Genomic DNA, 18,695 nt, shown 5'->3' with positions numbered 1-18,695 from the left:
GCATGAAATTACTAGTGTGGTTTGAACGTAGCTAAACAGAGTAGACATGTAAGCATGTGTTTAGCCTGGTTCGCAAATATTTTGCTTCGCTGAGTTGACACATCTGGTGACAATTTTAGACTCAAGCTCATCTGATCTGTTTTCATTGCAGATGGAAGTTAAGATGATGTGCAGCGCAAAATGCGAGTGTTGCAGTTTCACACGAGGCGTGACTGTCTGCAGTGACAGCAGCCAGTGAAGCTATCAGTTTGTGAGGCTGCGGGTTCAAAAGCTGGCAATATTTCATTCCAGCAGGTTTGACAATGTCAACCTCAAGGTCATACAACTACATTGCAAGATACCAGCCTCTCTTTCTGCTGCTTCCAGCCAATGTGAAAGGGCAGAAAACAAAACAATGATCAATCACTATAGACAACAGTTCTTTAATACATGCCAATGCTTGCTCAGCGCTTGCCTCCAACCCTGGGTGCCTTCATCTGAATAGGCTTCGCAGCCTTCTGTTTCTGGGCAGCCTTCTGGAGCTGAGGAGAGGAAAAAAAAAAGCCGTCAAACTGTGGCAACTTCACATCAGTCACTTAAACGCACTACCGCTCAACACTAGAAGTCAACTGCTTAAGTAAAGCACTCACCACAATACCAGTAACTTGCATGTTAGTGGCTTTGCAGTAAAAAAAAAAATTTGCGCTCCATTGCCCATGTTACATTAAGGCTGATATCCATAATAAGAGCATAAAGATTAAATGATTAATGAACTATGTATACTTTATTATAGCAGCCATATATCATACTGAAAACTTAAGGGGGGACCCGGGTCTTTGCAGCCGAAAATCGGTCAGAAAATGGGATTTTCAATCTTTTCGTTTTCGCAATTATGAGGTCCTTCCGCAGCTATCTCCTAAGTTTGGTTGAAAAATATCGCCTAATTTGCGCGTTACAGCATTCCAAACACGAGAATCTGCACGTGTGGCCCTTTAAACTGGGGTCAAATCGCGCCAAATTTCGATCTCCCGCAGTTCCGAGAAATATGCGATCCGCGGGCATAATCTTGGTTGGTGACCATGAGCGAGCCCACAGAAGCGGAAAACAAAACAAACTTGCGTGAAGCACGCCCTGCTATTGGACTCCCACCGCACGTGAGCAAAATGGCGAGCTTTGGTTGGCTGGCAGCCTTGACTGCTCACGGTCCGGCGCCATTTTGAAAAGGTCTCTCCTTTAGGCCTAGTCAGCCTAGCGCCGTTCCCTCATCATAACCACAACGCAAAATGCGCTTTGTTATTAGCCTAAAAAAGTAGTGAGAGGAAATAAACGCGCCGGGGACGCTGCATTGCCGCATCTGGTTATCTGCAATTAATGACGAAGCGCCGACGCGGAGTCCGCGATGGCGTAGCATAGCCGGTCGTGCTCAGTGCGACAGCGAGGAGCGGCACGATCTACCGCGCATGGAATCGTGATGGTGCAGATGAGCAAGTGCAGCTTTCAACGCCGGGATAGATCGCCCTGTGAAGCAGTGAAGCGACCAGCCGCAGCGGTAGTCGCGAAGCAGCGTCCCGCAACGCGCGGAACATAGAGAAGAAGATTGCGCGGAATACCAAATCTTGTCAAAATAAACTTGCTTCTGAATGCTACGCGATGCAAGACAAGCAATGGGCACTTATCACTAGTTGCAGGCTGACTGCGTTTACAGCATGAACGCGAGAATGGCGATCGCGCGCCAGAACTTAGCACCAACTTTTGCGGAGGTCACGATGCAAACGCACTTGTCTTTGTGGCGGCCTCGAGAGCATGCATTTTGTTCGTCCGCAATTTTATTCGTTCGAGGGCAATTATATCGGTGGTAAATGATGCACTGACATCTAAACCCAGTCAGAACCCGCTTTAATGAGTTACTGTTAGCTGCATATTCATATATAGGCTTATTGCACCACTTGGTGACTCTAGATCATTTAGAAATAGAAATCTTCTCCACAAGATCTTAAGTTTAATCACCAAGGCTCCTACAAACAAAAGCGCATCAAGAAAAATGACTGATTATGTTCCTGGAGGGTTTTAATACAAAGTGTGTGCTATTTCATGTCCAAGTTTGCACTAAATAAGTTCAGGCTATGTTTTGAAACTTCTTCCCTCGTTTTCTCAGAAGTGTTTTTCTTAGCATGACATACGGTGTTGCCCAAGGTATCTCTTGATGTATATGAAAGCTTATACATCCTTCTGTGCAACTATAACAAAAAAGTACAAATTTTTCTTGGCGAAATTGAATTAACTTAGCACTTCCATAGAAAAAAAAAAAATTGGCAAATTTATGCACACCTTATGACAGGCTACAATCTTTGAACTGCTGCTAAAATTATGTGCTGATGATATAGTTGCACTCTGGGGTTACAGGAGAACAAGTAGACATAAAATTTTTGCCAGTCATTAATGTACGAATTATTAAAACTTGGGCAGAATTGTGATTAATAAAACAATTGAAATCTTAAAATCTAACAGAGAGAGGTAAAAATGGATTGCATATTTGTTTTTAGGATGCCAAAATACACTAGCCACAAACATTTCATCTCTCCAAGTTACATATTAACAAAATTTGGTCGAGACCAGGGTCTCCCCTTAAAGATTGTCAACATTGAAGATGAATTCAAACTGAAAAATGTGCATTCGCATCATCGTTCAGTGGATATTAACAAAATTGTTGTGTTATATCGCAGCCACAATCGCACACCTTCGTTTCATCACAAAACACACAATGTTCATTTGCTGCACAAGAAATAAGAGCAATGCCATGTTATAAACATGCAATGTAGGAAAGCCAACTTTGCTTTCAAATGCGAAATTTTCACACCTTTTATCAAATATATCTTACTACTGTTATTGGATACAGTAGAACAGCTTCCGGGACGAACTTGAAGGAACCAGAAAATTTGTGTGTCCAATCAAAGTGCCCACCACAAAGGACAGTCAGCTGGTTAGCTGTTTCCAAATGTGCCTTCAAATAAGCTCGTACTGTATTTCACTTAGTGGGAGGCAACATGCGGTGCACAATGCACAGATCCTAGCACTACGGTGCTTCTGCCGCGGCATAATTCGAACTTTTCAGCAGTCCCAGCTTCAGCTTTCTGTGCGACTTTACAGTATGTGGACTTTGTATTTCCAAACATTACGAGCGTGACTTGTCAGCTAAACGGTGCGTAAAAAGCAAAAGCAAGCTCGCATGCATTGAACGCAAACCTCAGCAGCCCATGCACGGCCGGCTCAAGGTGCTTATCGAAAATACTGTTTGTGCCCTAGAGGGGTTGTTTACGCTGCCTATCCGTGTTGCGGTTTCGTGTATTCACTTGCTTCAGTTCAGTTGCGTGCAAAGCTTTCGTAGAGCTCCACGAGTTCGCGCGACACTCGCCTCAGATTTCTGCACGTCGTATATAATGCCAAAAGTTGGATTATTTATTGCCCTAAATTCGTTGCAATTTATACATAATACAAATTAAAGCCGTGGATTCATCTGACTCCACGCATTTGGATGCAGGCGCCGGGGATTTGTACAACCCAGCAGACACTTAGGGGGCGCTTTTCAGCACTGTTTTCGTGGCGCTCCCAGGCAGCGCAAGACGCCATGGCATGCTTTATATCTTTTCTTATTTTTATTTTGTCCCTTCCTATAGCGAATTCTGCTTATTAAGCCACGCGTTCTTGAGTTTGGAGCTGAAAAGATTACCTGTACACCATAGCACTTGGCCACGTTGCTGAGATTGTGAGAAAGTCTGTGCTTGTATGGCATCACCACCTTTTTTTTTTGCCTTGTCATCAGATTCCTTCTTTGATGCGTTATCTTTTTCTCAGCGAATAAGTTCATCACATGCAAACCTGACTGCATTGTCCGAATAACTGATGCCTTTATTGTATTTACCTGTTCATGAAAGCTTTTGGCCATGTCGTGCATGCAAGATTTTACCAGGACTGAACGCAGACATAAATGATCCCCATTTTTGGTTCCAGATAAACTGGTAGATGTGCTGCTGAAGTTTACTCCTGGCAGCCGCAGAGCCTTTAGCATTGATGTTACCGACCAGTTTTATTCTTTACCCCACTCAGCCCTTATGCATAGTGTGAAGTATTTGTGAATCAGATGATGAGTTATGTTTCATAAATAGTGCAGGAATCTCGGTGGAGTCTTTTCTTGAATTTCGTTCTACCTCCAGTCTACCCATGCTGCTTGGGAAGGCAAAGCATACATACAGAAGTCTGGCGTATGTATTGGCTTATGTGTGGCATCTGTTCTCGCCGACATCTTTCTCAGTAGTGTAAATAGCATGTGTTCTTGTGTATTTAGATACGTGGATGATTACTTTGTGTTTGTGGACATTCCACGCTTCACAGACAGCATTGTGAACATTTTAAAGGTCTTCCGAGAATGTGGGGAAGGTCTTGTTTTCACTTTTGAGTAGCCAACCGGAGACAAATTACAGTTTCTAGATGTGCTGCTATCCTTCAACCACAGTAATGTTTGTTGGCGCTATCATCCAAGATCTGTCAAACCCTTGCTACATAGAGCTTCAGGTCACTTGAAAGTTGTAAAAAATGGAATTGTTCTTTCGTGTCTGCGTTCAGTCCTGGTAAAATTTTGTATGCACGACATGGCCGAAAGCTTTCATGAACAGGTAAATAGAATAAAGGCATCGGGTTATCCTGACAGCACAATCAGGTTTGCATCTGATAAACTTATCCGCTGGGTAAAAGGTAACGCACCAAAGAAGGCATCTGATAATGCAAGAAAGCAAAAGGTGGTGATGCCATACAAGCACCAACTTTATCACAGTCTCAGCAACGTGGCCAAGCGCTATGGTGTGCAGGTAATCTTTTCGGCTGTAAACAAACTCAAGAAAGTATGTGCTTTAGTAAGCAGAATAGCAGTGAATAGGAAGGGACAAAATAAAAACAAGAAAAGATCTAAAGCATGCCATACTTCAGGGGTTCATTCCTCACATTTGGTTGACCATTGCCAAGGATGTCAAGACTAAGCCGGTGTGCAAGAAAAAATGTAAGCCTCTTTATGAGGAAGCAGAAATATTGTCAATTCATAAGGAACGACTTCAGCGCGAAATCACGGAGGCTTTTTATATTTCAAGGCAAGGGAGTACATGCATAAGCGCACCGTCAATTTAACACAAAAAGAACTGGCATATCTAGACCACACATGAAAATAATTTCTCTCGTCGCTTCCTTTATTTTTGGTAACTGTTGTTTGCTTTTGTGACTATGAGGTTCCTCGCCTTTGCACTTTATCTTAGTTAATCATTACCTGTATCGTGCCCTACACTTTCCTTTTCTTGATAGTATCACATTTGTTTTCTATTTTTGTTTCGTGAGATGGGTATTTATTCCGTGCTTTTCAATAAAAGTTTTAGTTGCGAAAAAGTGCTCGTGTTGTGTCCTCTTCTTGGTCCTCATATTTTGTGCTACCTTCAATATGAACGCCCATACCAGATGCACACACAGTACTCACAGGTTGGGTGGTGGTCTTCTTTTGTGCCTTCTGCGCCCTCTGTTTTTCCTTCGCCGCCCTGTAAAGAACGACAGACGAGCACATAAGTCTTAATTCAAAGGCACATAGTGTTGCAAGTGAAATAAAGCACAAAAAACTATAACCATAGCTCTCAAACAAGTTCCAAGAGAAAAGCAAAAGCGGAAACTGAGACAGCATCGGCAAGCATTCAATGACTGCGTAACAGAGGGATGCTGAACTGCACTTTGGATGTGCCGGACCCGGACCTCAACCTTGCAAGCCGTAGTGAAGGGCTATAGAATAATTTTGACCATCCGGATTACATTAACGTGTAGTACTGACACCACACAATATAGGGGCCCGTTTCCACGACGGTTGCTATTTAGCAGCGATCAAAAATGCACCTTCGAGCTAGCCATTGCAACCAAAGCAGTCAAGACCACAAAAACAAACGTATATATATGTGTACGTACAATGCTCCATACAAACAGGACCACTTGGAAACTGCTAAAGGTATTGGGCGCGAACAGTGCCAGCGTCGGTCTAGAGGAGGTGAGATCTCGAGACTTCTTTTACTGTGGCTAGAATGAGCACTCTATTGAATTAATACAGTTTAAGAGCTAGTTTCATGACAGTTATGCTTGCAAGCGAGTGCCGGCACCTAACATTTTAAGCTGATGTTAAAAGTTTCTTCTCGATGAAGGCATTTATGCCTGACAACCAAGGTTCACTATAACTAGAAGATTCAGTCTCCAAAGGAGCACGGCATGAATAAGGCATCTTAGGCAGCTTCCACAGTACTGAAGTACATAGTAATTTCAAATAACTAGGAAAGCAAATAAGCATGAGCAAAAACATTACACGTCGTGATTTGTAGGGGTAAAGGTAGTAAACGAAATTCTCTGCCCAAAGAAAAATATTCGCCTGAAGCTCGAGTGGCAATGACTGCAGTCAGGTCACAAGGATTTGCAATGTACACAGAACACACCTCTGCACAGTTGGAATAAGAAATTCAGATTATTTTCACTGTCCACACTACTCTCGCAGAGAAATCTTATGAGTTCAATGACCACTTGTCTTTAACTGGTTGTGTTGTGGGTTACTTCTATAAAGAAAGAAGATTGGCTGGTGTACTTTGTCACAGAAATAGTTGTGCTATACTTTGGCAATCGCTGGCTCACTGAAGTGCTTTCTTGGCGAACGAGATGGCACAATAGCTCAAATTAAGCTTGAGCTGGCCCAGACCACTAAGTATATGAAATCAAAAATTAAATATAACCTTAATGCAACAAAAGACAGCCTAGGAAAGCATCACGCAGCAACAGTTTAGCGTGAGCTATCCCACTTAGCAAACATGTGGCACCACAAGGTCTTCCCATGAAATATTCAAAAAAGCACGCTTAATGTGTCAATGCACATTTACAAGATCCCAAAATGTAACAGCGATGATAAGAAATAAAGACAGCAGTAGAGCTTCTCTTGGGCATGCAAGTTTTTCTTCATTCAGCACAATTTAAAGCATCTTTTGAAAATGAGACTCCCTGCAGATCAAGGCAACAGCATTCAATGTATCTTTAAAGTCCCGCACCATGCAATGTTGGATAGGTGAATGAATAAATTGCTACAGCTATTGAGAACGTGGATGGAAGTGTGTCAATATCAGGTATCAGCAAAAATAGATCAAAAGCGTAGAACTGAGATGTGAATGTTCATTAAGAGAACACAGCAAGAAGATATCCCTCTGGACTCAAACCCAGTTTTTTGCAGGCCAGGCTGAATACTACTGTATCACATGTGCTACATATCATGAAGTACCTCATTTTGGATGTTTTTTGAACATGCAGCAATGTGCACAGGCATACAATAACTATGCATCCAGCTGTGGAACAAAAAGAAAATCTCATGTCAAGCTTTCACCTTGGAACCTCTTGAATATTTTCTGTGCAATTCTATTTCGTAATGACTGCCAAACTAGTGGGGTAAGCTTTGCATTAAAAGACTCTTCGTTATATGAAGAGAGCAAAACGACACGCAGCATCGCAGAAAACTTGAGGGCATGTCGTGCAAAGAAATTTATAATTGTACAGGTTCTCTTCGAGAGAAAACTGGAAACAAATAGAAAGGTGTGGATGTGCACTATGTACACAAAGTATCTCTAAGCCTAATGCTCCACTGTCACAACATAGGGATTGTCATACTCTGCACTATAAGACATTTTTTGCTGCTATGCTGCCAAGGCTACGGGGGGCGGAGCTACCATCATTGTGTGACAACACCAAGTAGTTCTGGCATACCTGGCTTCAGTTATGGTTTCAGTTCCACCTCTGCCTTAAATAGTTTTAGAGCTGCCAACGACGCTGAAATGTGGTTCTTTACACCACCATAGCTTTAATTGAATGTAAATTCACAGTTAATGAATATCCCACACTATGTACATTGATTAACAAGCGCATTGCGAAAGCTTACAGAAACCGGCGGGTAGACGCAGCAGGAGCAGTCGACATATTTGCATACCGTAGTGGCTTATATCGCAGCATAATCTTGATTTAATAACAAGAGTTTTTCAGTAATGGTATAATATTCCTGCACGCAATCAGCTATACTTCTGACAGTACTATGTTCTGCAGTGCAGTGAGCTGATGCGTTCTGGCTCAGTAGATTGACCTGCACAGCCACAAAAAGTTGACCTAGAGTACACATAGCAAAAGCCAGGGCGTTTTTAGCAAGCTGCACTATGGAGGCTAAACACTGCACTTTCATGATGACACTCGTGATCTGAAGTGCTGCGACCCTGAACTGCCAGACACCCAGCAATCCAGAATACTAGGGTGCTGAAGCATTACAGCTATTAGCCTGCCTGCGTAGAGAGCTGCGGAACAAAGAAAATGTAAATAAATAGCTCTGCTGCTCTGTAACCCATACGTGCAGCTTTCGGAAAAAATAGCATGCATTCGGGCTTTCGATATGTTGACAATTTCTTTCTGCAGCCAAGTACCAGCTAAAAACTTCGATTTCTTTGTGTGGCAGGTCAATGTTCGAGCAATCTGATGGGTGTACTGTACAAAACAGCACACGTCAATATGAGAACTTGCAAATTGTGGGGTTCAAGGTTCAAAATACATAGCCTATGAGGGATTTAGGCCATTTAGGAGTTTCTTTAGAAAGCACTGCCATCGCTCAACCCATGGGTTCCTTTTCTCTCCAAAAGACACTACTATCACTGCGATTGTACCCAGGTCCTTCAACTCTGTATCGAAAAGACAATGGTGCTGCACCAATTTAACTCAACAGGCCAACATAAATGAAACTTCACACGGAAAAAAACATTAAAAATATCCACAAACAATGCAGTAGTGAGCATTACATGGTGGCAAGGATACATACAAATAAACCCTATCTGTACTTCACACTCTTTGTTGATCTTGTACCCAAGAGCTGCTGATTCGAGACTTTCATGCAAAAAAAAAAAAAAAAAAAAAAGAAAAAAGTTCAACTCGCCTGATGGCTTGCTCGCGCTGCGCCTTGCGCACTTCGGGCTTCATGTTTCTCCTCGCCATAATGTCGTTAAGGCTGGCACCAACGATGGCACGCTGGAACTTGGCCGTACGCTTGGTGCGCTTCTTGGCGGTTTCTTCCTCGATGCCCTTCTTGTGCTTGCGCCGGTAGAGCACCGTCCACGTAATTTTACGCGGATTTCGCTTCATCATGTGCGAAGCTTCGCATTTGGCGTTCAGGAAGTGAAACGTCTAAAAAAAAAAAAAAAAGACAATAATATCAGAGAAGGAAGAGGTCATAATTAAGTCGCCGGTGATAGTCAAAACTACACAGGTCTGACGTTTCTCCACTCATTTCAATGGTCATATTGCAAGACAACAGTTACAGTGTAGCACTGGCGTGGCTATAACGTACTGCAAACAAAACAGAATGAGCCTAACCGTGACATAAAGGCAAAGTAAGGGTGACACTGATCACAGGTGCTCACGTTACTCGGGTTTGCGCTTGCACGACACTACTTGCCAACTGCGATCAAATTTACGCTGACATATTAAGCCAGCTTTTGCTAGACGAATGGAAAACAAAGGAAACTTAACTTCAAAATACTTACTAAAGGAGTGTGCCTTTTTATGCAAAATATTCATGCACAATTTCAGAAAGCATGCCGGTGTCTTACTCACTTTGCCATCAGTTTTGACCATCCGCTTCCCATGGCCAGGGTATATTTTATACCCGCTGAACGAGCACAATCCGATCCTGAAATGCAATAAAACATCCTCATTAGTCACCGAAAATCCACAATAGCCCGCGATGGGTTCCTAATTACAATTATTTTTACAGATTTTAAAAGGTTTCCGCAACTCACTTCATCTTCGCTTGCTAGCGGGACCCAAAGAGAATAGCTCCGCGGTGACATCAAACAGTCAAATTTTGTTTCATTGATTTACACACTTTTATAATTTTAAAATATTATATTTTTTATAGGTAACAGATTGCAGTCTTTATTAAATTTATTCTTTTCAAATTAGTGTTTATGCGGACCAGTTTTTTGGCGGAAGTTTCAAAATGGCGGAAAATGGTATGGAGTTTCGAGATTTCTGTGACGTTTTTGTTTCGTTTAGCTGTTTTACGGGCGTGTTCGATGCTCGTGACCATGTCTCATGGTTAGCGAATACTGCGGACGTCAAAATTTACCGCTTTCGACGTTGGAAATTGGCTGCCGTCGTTTCTGTGCGGAATTGAAGCACGCTGCGAGCTGTATCGATCGGTCTAACCAGCCTGCAAGTGTCCGTAGCTGACTGTGCTTCCACGCTTACTCATTCATTGCGGCGCACAGTGTCTTCTAAGCCCACGTTGACTGAATCATACGATAGTTCCGTGTTATAACGCACAATAAAACGAATTCATTTCAATTATTGCATTAATATCGGCTCAGTGAATCGGGTTCAGGCTGCGAAGTGTGTCTGGGCTAGGCTGTTCCTTTCACGTAGTACTACGTGATCGCATGTTGTCTTTCTGTATTTTACGTAAACTTGCGCCTTTATTAAGGGACTACCAAGAAATTTAAGCTGCTACGCACCCTTTTGGCTACTTAATAGAGCTGCTGAGTCCTGTCCGTTTTCTCTGTCGACAGTAATGCGCTCCCGAGCGTGTCAGTTTCAGTGTGTGCTGAAGGCGAGTTTCATCGTCTTTGAACACCGTTTCGACAAGGCGGTATTACTTTAAAAAGCGTTGAAACGTATGATGCTGCGCTCAAGTGATTTCCGCTGTGAAGTGCTTCGTGGTTTCTATTGACAAGCACATCACGGATGCTTCAGATGACCCGCACGTTTTGGACCTGTCCAACCGGGGCCTCAAGAAACTCGAGAAGAGGGATGGCGTGGGAGTGGAAAAGCTGTTTCTCGACCACAATGAGCTTTGCAAGTTGGATAACATCGACTGCTTTCTTGACGTCCAGAAAGTAAGCATGTCTTCGTTATTCTTACGAGAAAGAGTGAACGCGGAAATCAGTTTATTGGGAGGGGGGTTGCTTCAAAGCGTAAAACCAATGGGTAGGCGGCACGCATGCGAAATGTTTGTCGAAGTTGCCTCTTGTGCCAAATTCCTACGCCGCTTGTGCCGATTACCAACGCCGAAACTGATGATTCTCCGCCTCTCTGTGTTTTCCTTTGCTTTCGTTGTTTGCGACAGGTTTGCGTTATGTTTGTGTGCAGCGCTCAAGGATCGAAAGTAACTGGTTTCCGTGCCTTCGTGGTTTGTATGATTGTGTGAGCTTTGTCAACTCTCCCTGCTTGTGCTCAGAAGTTGCATTTTTTCCCCTTTGTATTTAGCCCGCCACTCACTGCATTGCCAGTTGTCCTTAATGATAATAAAATTCAGCATCCATTTTTACTTTGATATAGTGGTAAACATATTATACGTCTACACATTTGGAGTGTGCAGCGTTAAATAATGTGAATAATAAACATGAGTTGACAAAAAGATGAAGCACGCTGAAAATAAGCTTGTGATTTTACATCTAACATGCAGTGCTGTACCATTTGATGTTATACAAGGGTATGATATGTTAGATAGCGAAGCACTGGAAGTAGTAGGCGAATATATCTACTTAGGACAGGTAGTAACCGCAGATCCGGACCATGAAAAGGAAATAACAAGAAGAATAAGATTGGGATGGAGCACATTTGGCAAGCACTCGACTAGCAGCTTACCGGTATCGCTCAAGAGGAAAGTATACAACAGTTCCATCTTACCTGTACTCACCTATGGGGCTGAAACGTGGAGGCTAACCAAGAGGGTTCTACTTAAGTTGAGGACAACGCAGAGGGCTATGGAACGAAAAATGGTATGGGTAACATTAAGAGATAGGAAGCATGCAGATCGTGTCAGAGAAATAAGTCGTTACTGACATTCTAGTGGAAATCAAGAAGAAGAAATGGGCATGGGCAGGACACGTAGTGCGAAGAGAGGATAACCGATGGTCGCTTAGCGTAACAAACTGGATTCCAAGGGAAGGAAAGCGTAGCAGGGAGCGGCAGAAAGTTAGGTGGGCAGATGAGGTTAAGAAGTTCGCAGGGGTCAAGGGGATGCAGAACCTGGTTAATTGGAGAAATATGGGAGAGGCCTTCGCCCTGCAGTGGGCATAGTCAGGCTGCTGCTGCTGCTGCTGCTGATGATGATGATGATGATGAAGGGTATGATGCAGGCAGTGCAAGCATAGTTTCTTTTTTATGTTGTTATATGATTATCAGATTTAGCCAAGGCGCATCTGAGCCAACTTTGAATGCGAGCACAAACATTCCTCTGAGTGGCCATGCTATTGCAGCTCTCTGCAAGCCACAACCAGATCACTCGAATGTACTCCCTGGCCAGGCTGTCACAAGTGTCAAGTCTGGATCTCTCCAACAACCTCATCACTTGTATCGAAGGCAAGTATTTCATCATCTATTTCATTTCCTAGCAAAGATTTGCAATTGCAGTATGGTTGTTACAGTGAGAACTACAAGATTGGAGCACACAGCACTGTAATGAACAAATGATTGTTATGACAACCATGTATGAAGTGCAGAGCTGTACAAATAGCATATTTTAGCATTTCTGTATACACGAACTTTGCTGTATCTTGAGTTCTACTTTCAGTTTCGGTTTAGTAAATATTCTTCTTACTAATTTCTGCACATATTTGCACTTCTTATCAGGCCATTCATGTCATGTGACCCTTATATAGGAATAGATAACACTCCTTAAAATAAACAGGCTTTTGTCATGATGTAAGGAGCGCTGTGTCACCATATTTTGCCAACTAAGCAAACACAACAAACCGCTTGTTTGATTCCTGCATTCAGCACGCTTTACGCTGTTAGTATGTCCGAGATTGCGAATTTTACACAGCTAATAGATATCATTTACACATAGTTGAAGTAATCAGAGTGAACTACTCATTACGACTTTGTTCATGCATTGGTTAGCTGAACTTGAAAAGTTTAATAAGTTCATGCACCACCGTGTAGCGATGCAGTTGCACTTTATCATGTTGCAACTCTTAAGAGGGCGCTGAAGGCAAACAGAAGTTAGCCTACATCTATAAAGTGCCATGTTCTTATTACAAGGATGCCACTGACATGAAAAACAGAGCTCAACCAAAAAGGATAAGAAATATAATACTGGTGCTCCATTGCTGCCCAATTTCACAAACAAAATGCATGCTTCGATGGGGATTTTTAGCCATGCTACACAACTCAGCAGTTCACTTGAAACAGCGGCACGCACCTTTTTTGATGAGGGCATCAAAAGTTTGATTTGACAAGCGGGATCATTTTTTATTGTTTTGCTGATAAATGCATCTTTTGCTGCTAGATGTCAGTACAGCCTGGAGGAGGCAGTGAATCACTGAGAATAATTGGATTGAGGTTTCTTGAGTTCCTCTGTATTAACTGGGATTGGAAGTGCAGCAGTAAAGTCTGCTATGATTGCCACAGGTAGTAGCGGAGTTACTGCAGCACTTGTTTACATGCCTGGAAACGTATGGTGCACTATCCATTTCGGAGCAAAAGTAAAGGCCACAGCTAGGCTCTAAGTTCTCATAAGTCTGCCCATGTCTTGCAGGGTGAATGCATTGGTGACTGGATCATAGAAATCTAAGCTGTGCTGCAGGTCATTAAAAAGCAGCAGTCTCTCTATGCCTACAAATTTACATTAGTTTCATCAGTGCTCATGCAATTTTGCCCAATGTGTGTTGTTGTTAATTTATTGTATTGTCATTCATCTGCACAAATGTTGAGATTCTCTTTTTTGTGCATAACAAAATTGTCTATTAAAGGGAATATACATTCTGTAACTCCTTCTAAACAGCTGTATTGCCTTCTTGATGTCATTACATAGACAACAAATCCAAATCCTTATAGACACAAATAAAATATTTGTCTTCTATTCTTATGGTGCATATAGTTAGAACTGCCTTCTCTCTCTCTTAGAAGTAATTTCAAAGTTTCTTTGCTCCTTCAACGTCTTGGAATGTTATTGCCAAATATACAGCAGCGGATAGGTGCCATATATTTTTGTTTCATTGCTTCTATGATCTCTGCTATCACGTGCTGACAAAGCCTGCACAAAGGTTTTCGTTATTTGTGACTGTTTTGCTTTATGTTTCTGTGCAGCGCTCAAGGATCTAAAGTACCTGGTTTCTGTGAACCTGTCAAACAATAGGATAAAGGTTGGTCCTTTTCACTCTTCAGTAACTGTTTGTGTGACAGGCATGCTAAGTTTGTGTCGGTTGTGTTGTGCAGAGTCTCCAAAACATCCAGTACTCCACTACCCTCGTCTACTTGGACCTCTCTGGGAACCACATTCCGTCACTGATTGACCTGACGTCGCTGACTCGGTTAAAAGTAAGTCATCCTTTCAGTGCAGAACAGTATTATCTGAAGGAGGATCTTCTTGGCTGTGCGAGGTGGTTCACAAATGAAAATGAACCTTGGTGATATTTTAGGAACAGGTTGGAATTGAAGAGGCCAGTGCTAATGGGAGATTGTAGGAGAGGCATTCATCATGCAGTGGATGCTGTGATGATTACACAGGTGCTAGGTCCCATCAGCAACAGTAAATGAAGACGTCATATTACCTGTAGTAGAGATCACAACCTTTTTTTCATATTGCACTGAGAAAAAGGAGAAACACGACACCTGTGCCTTCGCATCAGCAGCTCTTCCTACTTTGGTGCATACTTTGGTGACAATAAAAAATGCAGTAAGTCATAAGTCATTTGAGGGAATTGTTAACTTATGTGTATATACTTAAAATTCTGTAGACAATGAAGAAACATAGTCACTGACCAAATCATAAAGACTGGGATGTACGTTTTGGAGCCCACATGGGCTTCTTTACAGTGAGTCATTCAAAGCTACACATATTTGCCTCCATATTTTTCCACGAAACAGTTACGAAACTGTGATTAGTTTTTCTGCTTTATATGCTTGACGTAGCTTATATATTGTTGCAAGCAGTAGCCTATTTCAAGTTTACAATGCTTTAAAAGGCAGCTATTCAGTGTAGCACTGTAAGCTGCAGATTATTGTAGTCAGCAGTGAAAATATATGGGGTGTATGTGCTTGGGCCTGAACTTATTGTAGTGATGTTTCGTAACCCTGCTGCATTATATTATATTAACAGATGTGGCATGCATGTCTTGAGGGCATTTCAGGCAATCAGTTTGTGCTGTGCTAAAATAAATTCCACATACCTGCATCCCTCAAACTTTAGCTGGCGACTGCACATTTTCCATCTGCTTCATGTATTACCTTACATCTGTGCGTTTTGCATCATGATAATTTATTTTTGCTTAAAGCCATGACATAGGTATTACGCAGGAGGTCAAAGTTTACTTCAAACAGGAACAGGTTGCATAAAAAACAGTGAATAGAGATGCACAGGCACAGGAGTCGTTATAAGTTAAATGTGACAAGAAGGTAAATTTCTGTCAGATTTAAGCTAAACTGCAATGAGGTGTCCAAGTATTAGTGCACTACGCGGCACAATTAAGTAAGTCATGTTTGTAAACTTCCGTGGAAGATTCATGCTTTTGAGCAATTAGAATATGGTGCTTGTCTGCTCACGCACAAAAATCTGCAGGGTGTCCCAGTTGCTCGTCTACAGTAAGTGAACGGTGACTCCAACCACAGATGGAAGTGGTATTGCTTGCTTAGAGCTCGCGATTTAGGCCCCAAATTAGCAATTTATGTCACAGTGTTACGCTGTCTATTGTATGAATATGTGGCTGCATGCAGTGGGGTGGTAACCGATGGCTTATCTGTTTCTTTTAATTTGTCGCAGACGCTTCTGTTGAAGAGAAATGAGATTACAACTCTGCAAAAAGCACAAGCCTACCTCCCCAGTGGACTGTGCGTCTTCTCAGTTGCGGAGAACAAAATTACCGATCTCACGGAGGTGAGTCTTTGGGTTGTGTTTTTTTACAGCTTGGGCAACTAAGGGCAGGCTTCCAGTTCCTGCCAGTGTGCCTTCTCCACAGTTTTCTCATTGCTTGCTGAAATAAACTGGTTTAGATATATAGTATGCTTTTCCAAGCATCATTTGCATTTGTGTCTATTAGCCTGTAAACTGCAAGCATTTATCCTCCTGAGACCATCACTGGCGCATCTTGTTACATGCACTGCACAGCAGAACTAATGAGGTCTTTAGTGTGCTTTATTACACTGTAATGTGTGTTTACAAATCAAGCACATATTAGAAATAAACTTGCTAAATATGTGGCATTACCAAATCATTCAATTTCTAAAATCTAATCAGAGTGCGTGTTTTATGGTTACACTGTAACCTCGAATATGATTTTGTTAATGAAAACAATGCAAACTCAGCAAGAGGATTTATGTTGGCCTTAGCAGTTGTGATGGCGCAGATTAGTTTTTGCTCTAGCCTGTCATATTCAGTCTTTGCTGGGATGCTTTTGACGCATTAGCTTGTGATGTTGGGTAGGGGAGAGTAGTGAAAAGTAGTCTTTAAAAGAAGTCAGCCAAGTATTTTATTTTATTCTTCCTTACTAGAACTTGGAAAATTTTGAACTTGTTTAGTGAGATTAAACAACAATCATTCATTGGCATCATTACATGCATAAATTAAATTAGTTTTGTTATTAATGTTAGACATTTAAAAATGCAGATTCATTCTAACAAAACTGGAGACAGAGACCACAGACCATTTGCTAAACGTTGACCTGTATCATTTAGTAGATAAGTTAGTGCTGCAAGCTTCTCCATTGACCGAGATACTGCTGTATCTTATCTTTCATGCGAATTTCATTGTTTATTGGCAACACCTGAACACTTACATTCACTCCAGATACTCGCTATAAATGGGGGCATCTTTGCAAGAAAGAGGAGTGGTTTCAAGAAGACGGCGGGTGTGGTCACTATCTCATAGTAAATTTGGCCATCTTCCTATGGTCTTGGGTGTAGGATGGAAGCAAGGAAAATAAATAAATGTAGTTGAGAGTAAAAAGTAAATTTCAACAGAGGAATATTCATATCCAGTAGCAGTACTTCAAGCAAGAGGGCTAAGCTACATTTTGCAGTCAAGGCAGGTTTTTCTCTTTTTTTTTTTTTTCAGTTTTCTTTTTGTTCAAAAAGCCGGAAGCTGCCTTAGAACACATCAGTGGAACGCAGAACTGATTATGTAGAAAAAAGAAACGTCTGCGTGGTCATCAGGGCATAGTCAAGCCACGGAAACAAGAAAAAAAAAACAGACTCTTTCTTCACAAAATGCCAGGTTTTCACAAGATGCACTGGTCTATTTCGTTAGCTATAGTTAGGAGGTTGCAGAGAAAGGGTGCAGCATTCACTGTGTGGGTGCTGTGCTGACCATGAACACTTGATTCTCAGACAGGAAAGAAATGGAACGGGCTTTTTCCTCCAGTGAGGGAATGAGTTTGGAGGGGTGGTGTTGATCTTTGTAGCTCTGTATTTGTTGGTATGTGGAAGGCACCATTTAAGCCTTTTTAAGCAACACCCTGCTAGCTACCCTATACATGCAAAGGTGGAAAGGGGAATTAGAACAGAAATGAAAGAACACGGGAATATGATAGGAAATCAGTTTTGCATGCGTCCCTGGACCATCACAGTTAGGGTATTAAGGGGGCACACTGGAAGTTGGCAGCCTTGAACTCAGCCCTGAGTCCTTTAAAAACGCTAACAGCACCTTTTGTGAGTTGTATCTGCTTTTTTGTTGACTTGCATTTCACGGCCCCTTTCACAGCATTTGAAAAGCAGTACTTGCATTGTGCAGACTTACTTGGAGCCCATCCATGCTAAGTATGTATCAAAACAAAAAGGCCATACTTTGGTCTGTTCTCTTGACACTTTCCTCAGCAAAAATTTCTTGCTGGGAAACTTGCAATGGTAATCGTTAATAATGTGTACTTCCTGCTTTCATTTAAATACCTCCCTTTTATAACCACTTGGTGATAATCTTTCAAAATTTAGTTTGCTGAATTCCCTGCAGCATGGGGTTATTTTTTTCTTCTACTGTCCAATCAACTATTTTCATGATTACATTATTATTTCACATTGATCAACACCAAAAAGAAAAGATCCCTATGCTTTCCTTGGTGTCAGTGGTTGTATCCCTGAATGAGCCTGTCATTTTGTGCATATGAGCGTCACTTATTTATTCGATTTTGTTATTTTTTAGATGAAAACACTAACAGAGGTTTTACTGTGTATGTGCTGATCACTGTTGTATTTTGCTTGCTTCTTTATTTTTTTTTAATTTTATGCAGGTGTCCTTTCTTTCTCACCTGTCCTCCTTGGAGAGCTTTTCCATTGGCGGCAATCCCTGCGTAAACATGACCGGGGGCATCGTGTATCCTTGCAGGCTTCGTTGCCGCCAAATGCATGCCTTTTTTCCTCTTTCCAGTGCTACATGTGTTGCATTTCTTTTCTTTTGTCTTATTAAATTTTATTTGCTGTTTTCTACATGGAGTACGATTGTCTCTGTGCCCATGACTTGTATCTCTCCACTAACAAACCAAGGCGGCAGCCATGATAAAAGTCGACCACCCAGTACTTACAGAATTTTAGGTAGTGGAGCATTTGCCTTGTACAGGAAAACATAGTCGAGGGGGTGGAATTCTGGAAATTCAGTGCGTCTAGCCTTCGCGAGCATGGAGTCTCGTATGCACTGCATACAACATGAGCAG

The 18,695-nt window shown here is 41.9% G+C and overlaps 2 protein-coding genes across 2 annotated transcripts in view; one reads left to right on the top strand and one right to left on the bottom strand.

Annotated features, from left to right (window-relative positions):
• Positions 1–406: 406 nt before the first annotated feature.
• Positions 407–9,907, bottom strand: RpL24 (ribosomal protein L24). Its single transcript, XM_084592379.1, has 5 exons — positions 9,855–9,907; positions 9,670–9,745; positions 8,993–9,240; positions 5,495–5,552; positions 407–521 (listed from the first exon to the last, which is right to left on the bottom strand). Exons 1-5 carry the CDS (start codon positions 9,857–9,859, stop codon positions 444–446), a joined length of 465 nt encoding a protein of 154 aa, XP_084448505.1. The 5' UTR covers positions 9,860–9,907; the 3' UTR covers positions 407–443.
• Positions 9,908–10,053: 146 nt separating this feature from the next.
• Positions 10,054–18,695, top strand: part of Cep97 (centrosomal protein 97kDa) — a 140,593-nt gene continuing 131,951 nt past the window's right edge. The window contains exons 1-7 of the mRNA XM_084592355.1: positions 10,054–10,067; positions 10,807–10,949; positions 12,315–12,417; positions 14,146–14,201; positions 14,275–14,376; positions 15,818–15,931; positions 18,276–18,358. Coding sequence (XP_084448481.1) covers positions 10,055–10,067; positions 10,807–10,949; positions 12,315–12,417; positions 14,146–14,201; positions 14,275–14,376; positions 15,818–15,931; positions 18,276–18,358 — 614 coding nt within the window. The 5' untranslated portion in view covers position 10,054. The remainder of the gene's footprint in view (positions 10,068–10,806; positions 10,950–12,314; positions 12,418–14,145; positions 14,202–14,274; positions 14,377–15,817; positions 15,932–18,275; positions 18,359–18,695) is intronic.

Source organism: Amblyomma maculatum, chromosome 1, assembly GCF_055883805.1.
Source record: "Amblyomma maculatum isolate TAMU_Amacu chromosome 1, ASM5588380v1, whole genome shotgun sequence".
Classification (NCBI taxonomy): domain Eukaryota; kingdom Metazoa; phylum Arthropoda; class Arachnida; order Ixodida; family Ixodidae; genus Amblyomma; species Amblyomma maculatum.
This window is presented reverse-complemented; position numbering and strand designations above follow the sequence as displayed.

Bases quoted from the DNA above. Each gene is read 5' to 3' on its own strand.
- RpL24 (XM_084592379.1), bottom strand. The intron at 5,553-8,992 runs GCGAGTTGAACT...CGTTCTTTACAG, and splicing joins CAGCGCGAGCAAGCCATCAG to GGCGGCGAAGGAAAAACAGA. The intron at 522-5,494 runs GTGAGTACTGTG...TCCTCTCCTCAG, and splicing joins AGAAGACCACCACCCAACCT to CTCCAGAAGGCTGCCCAGAA.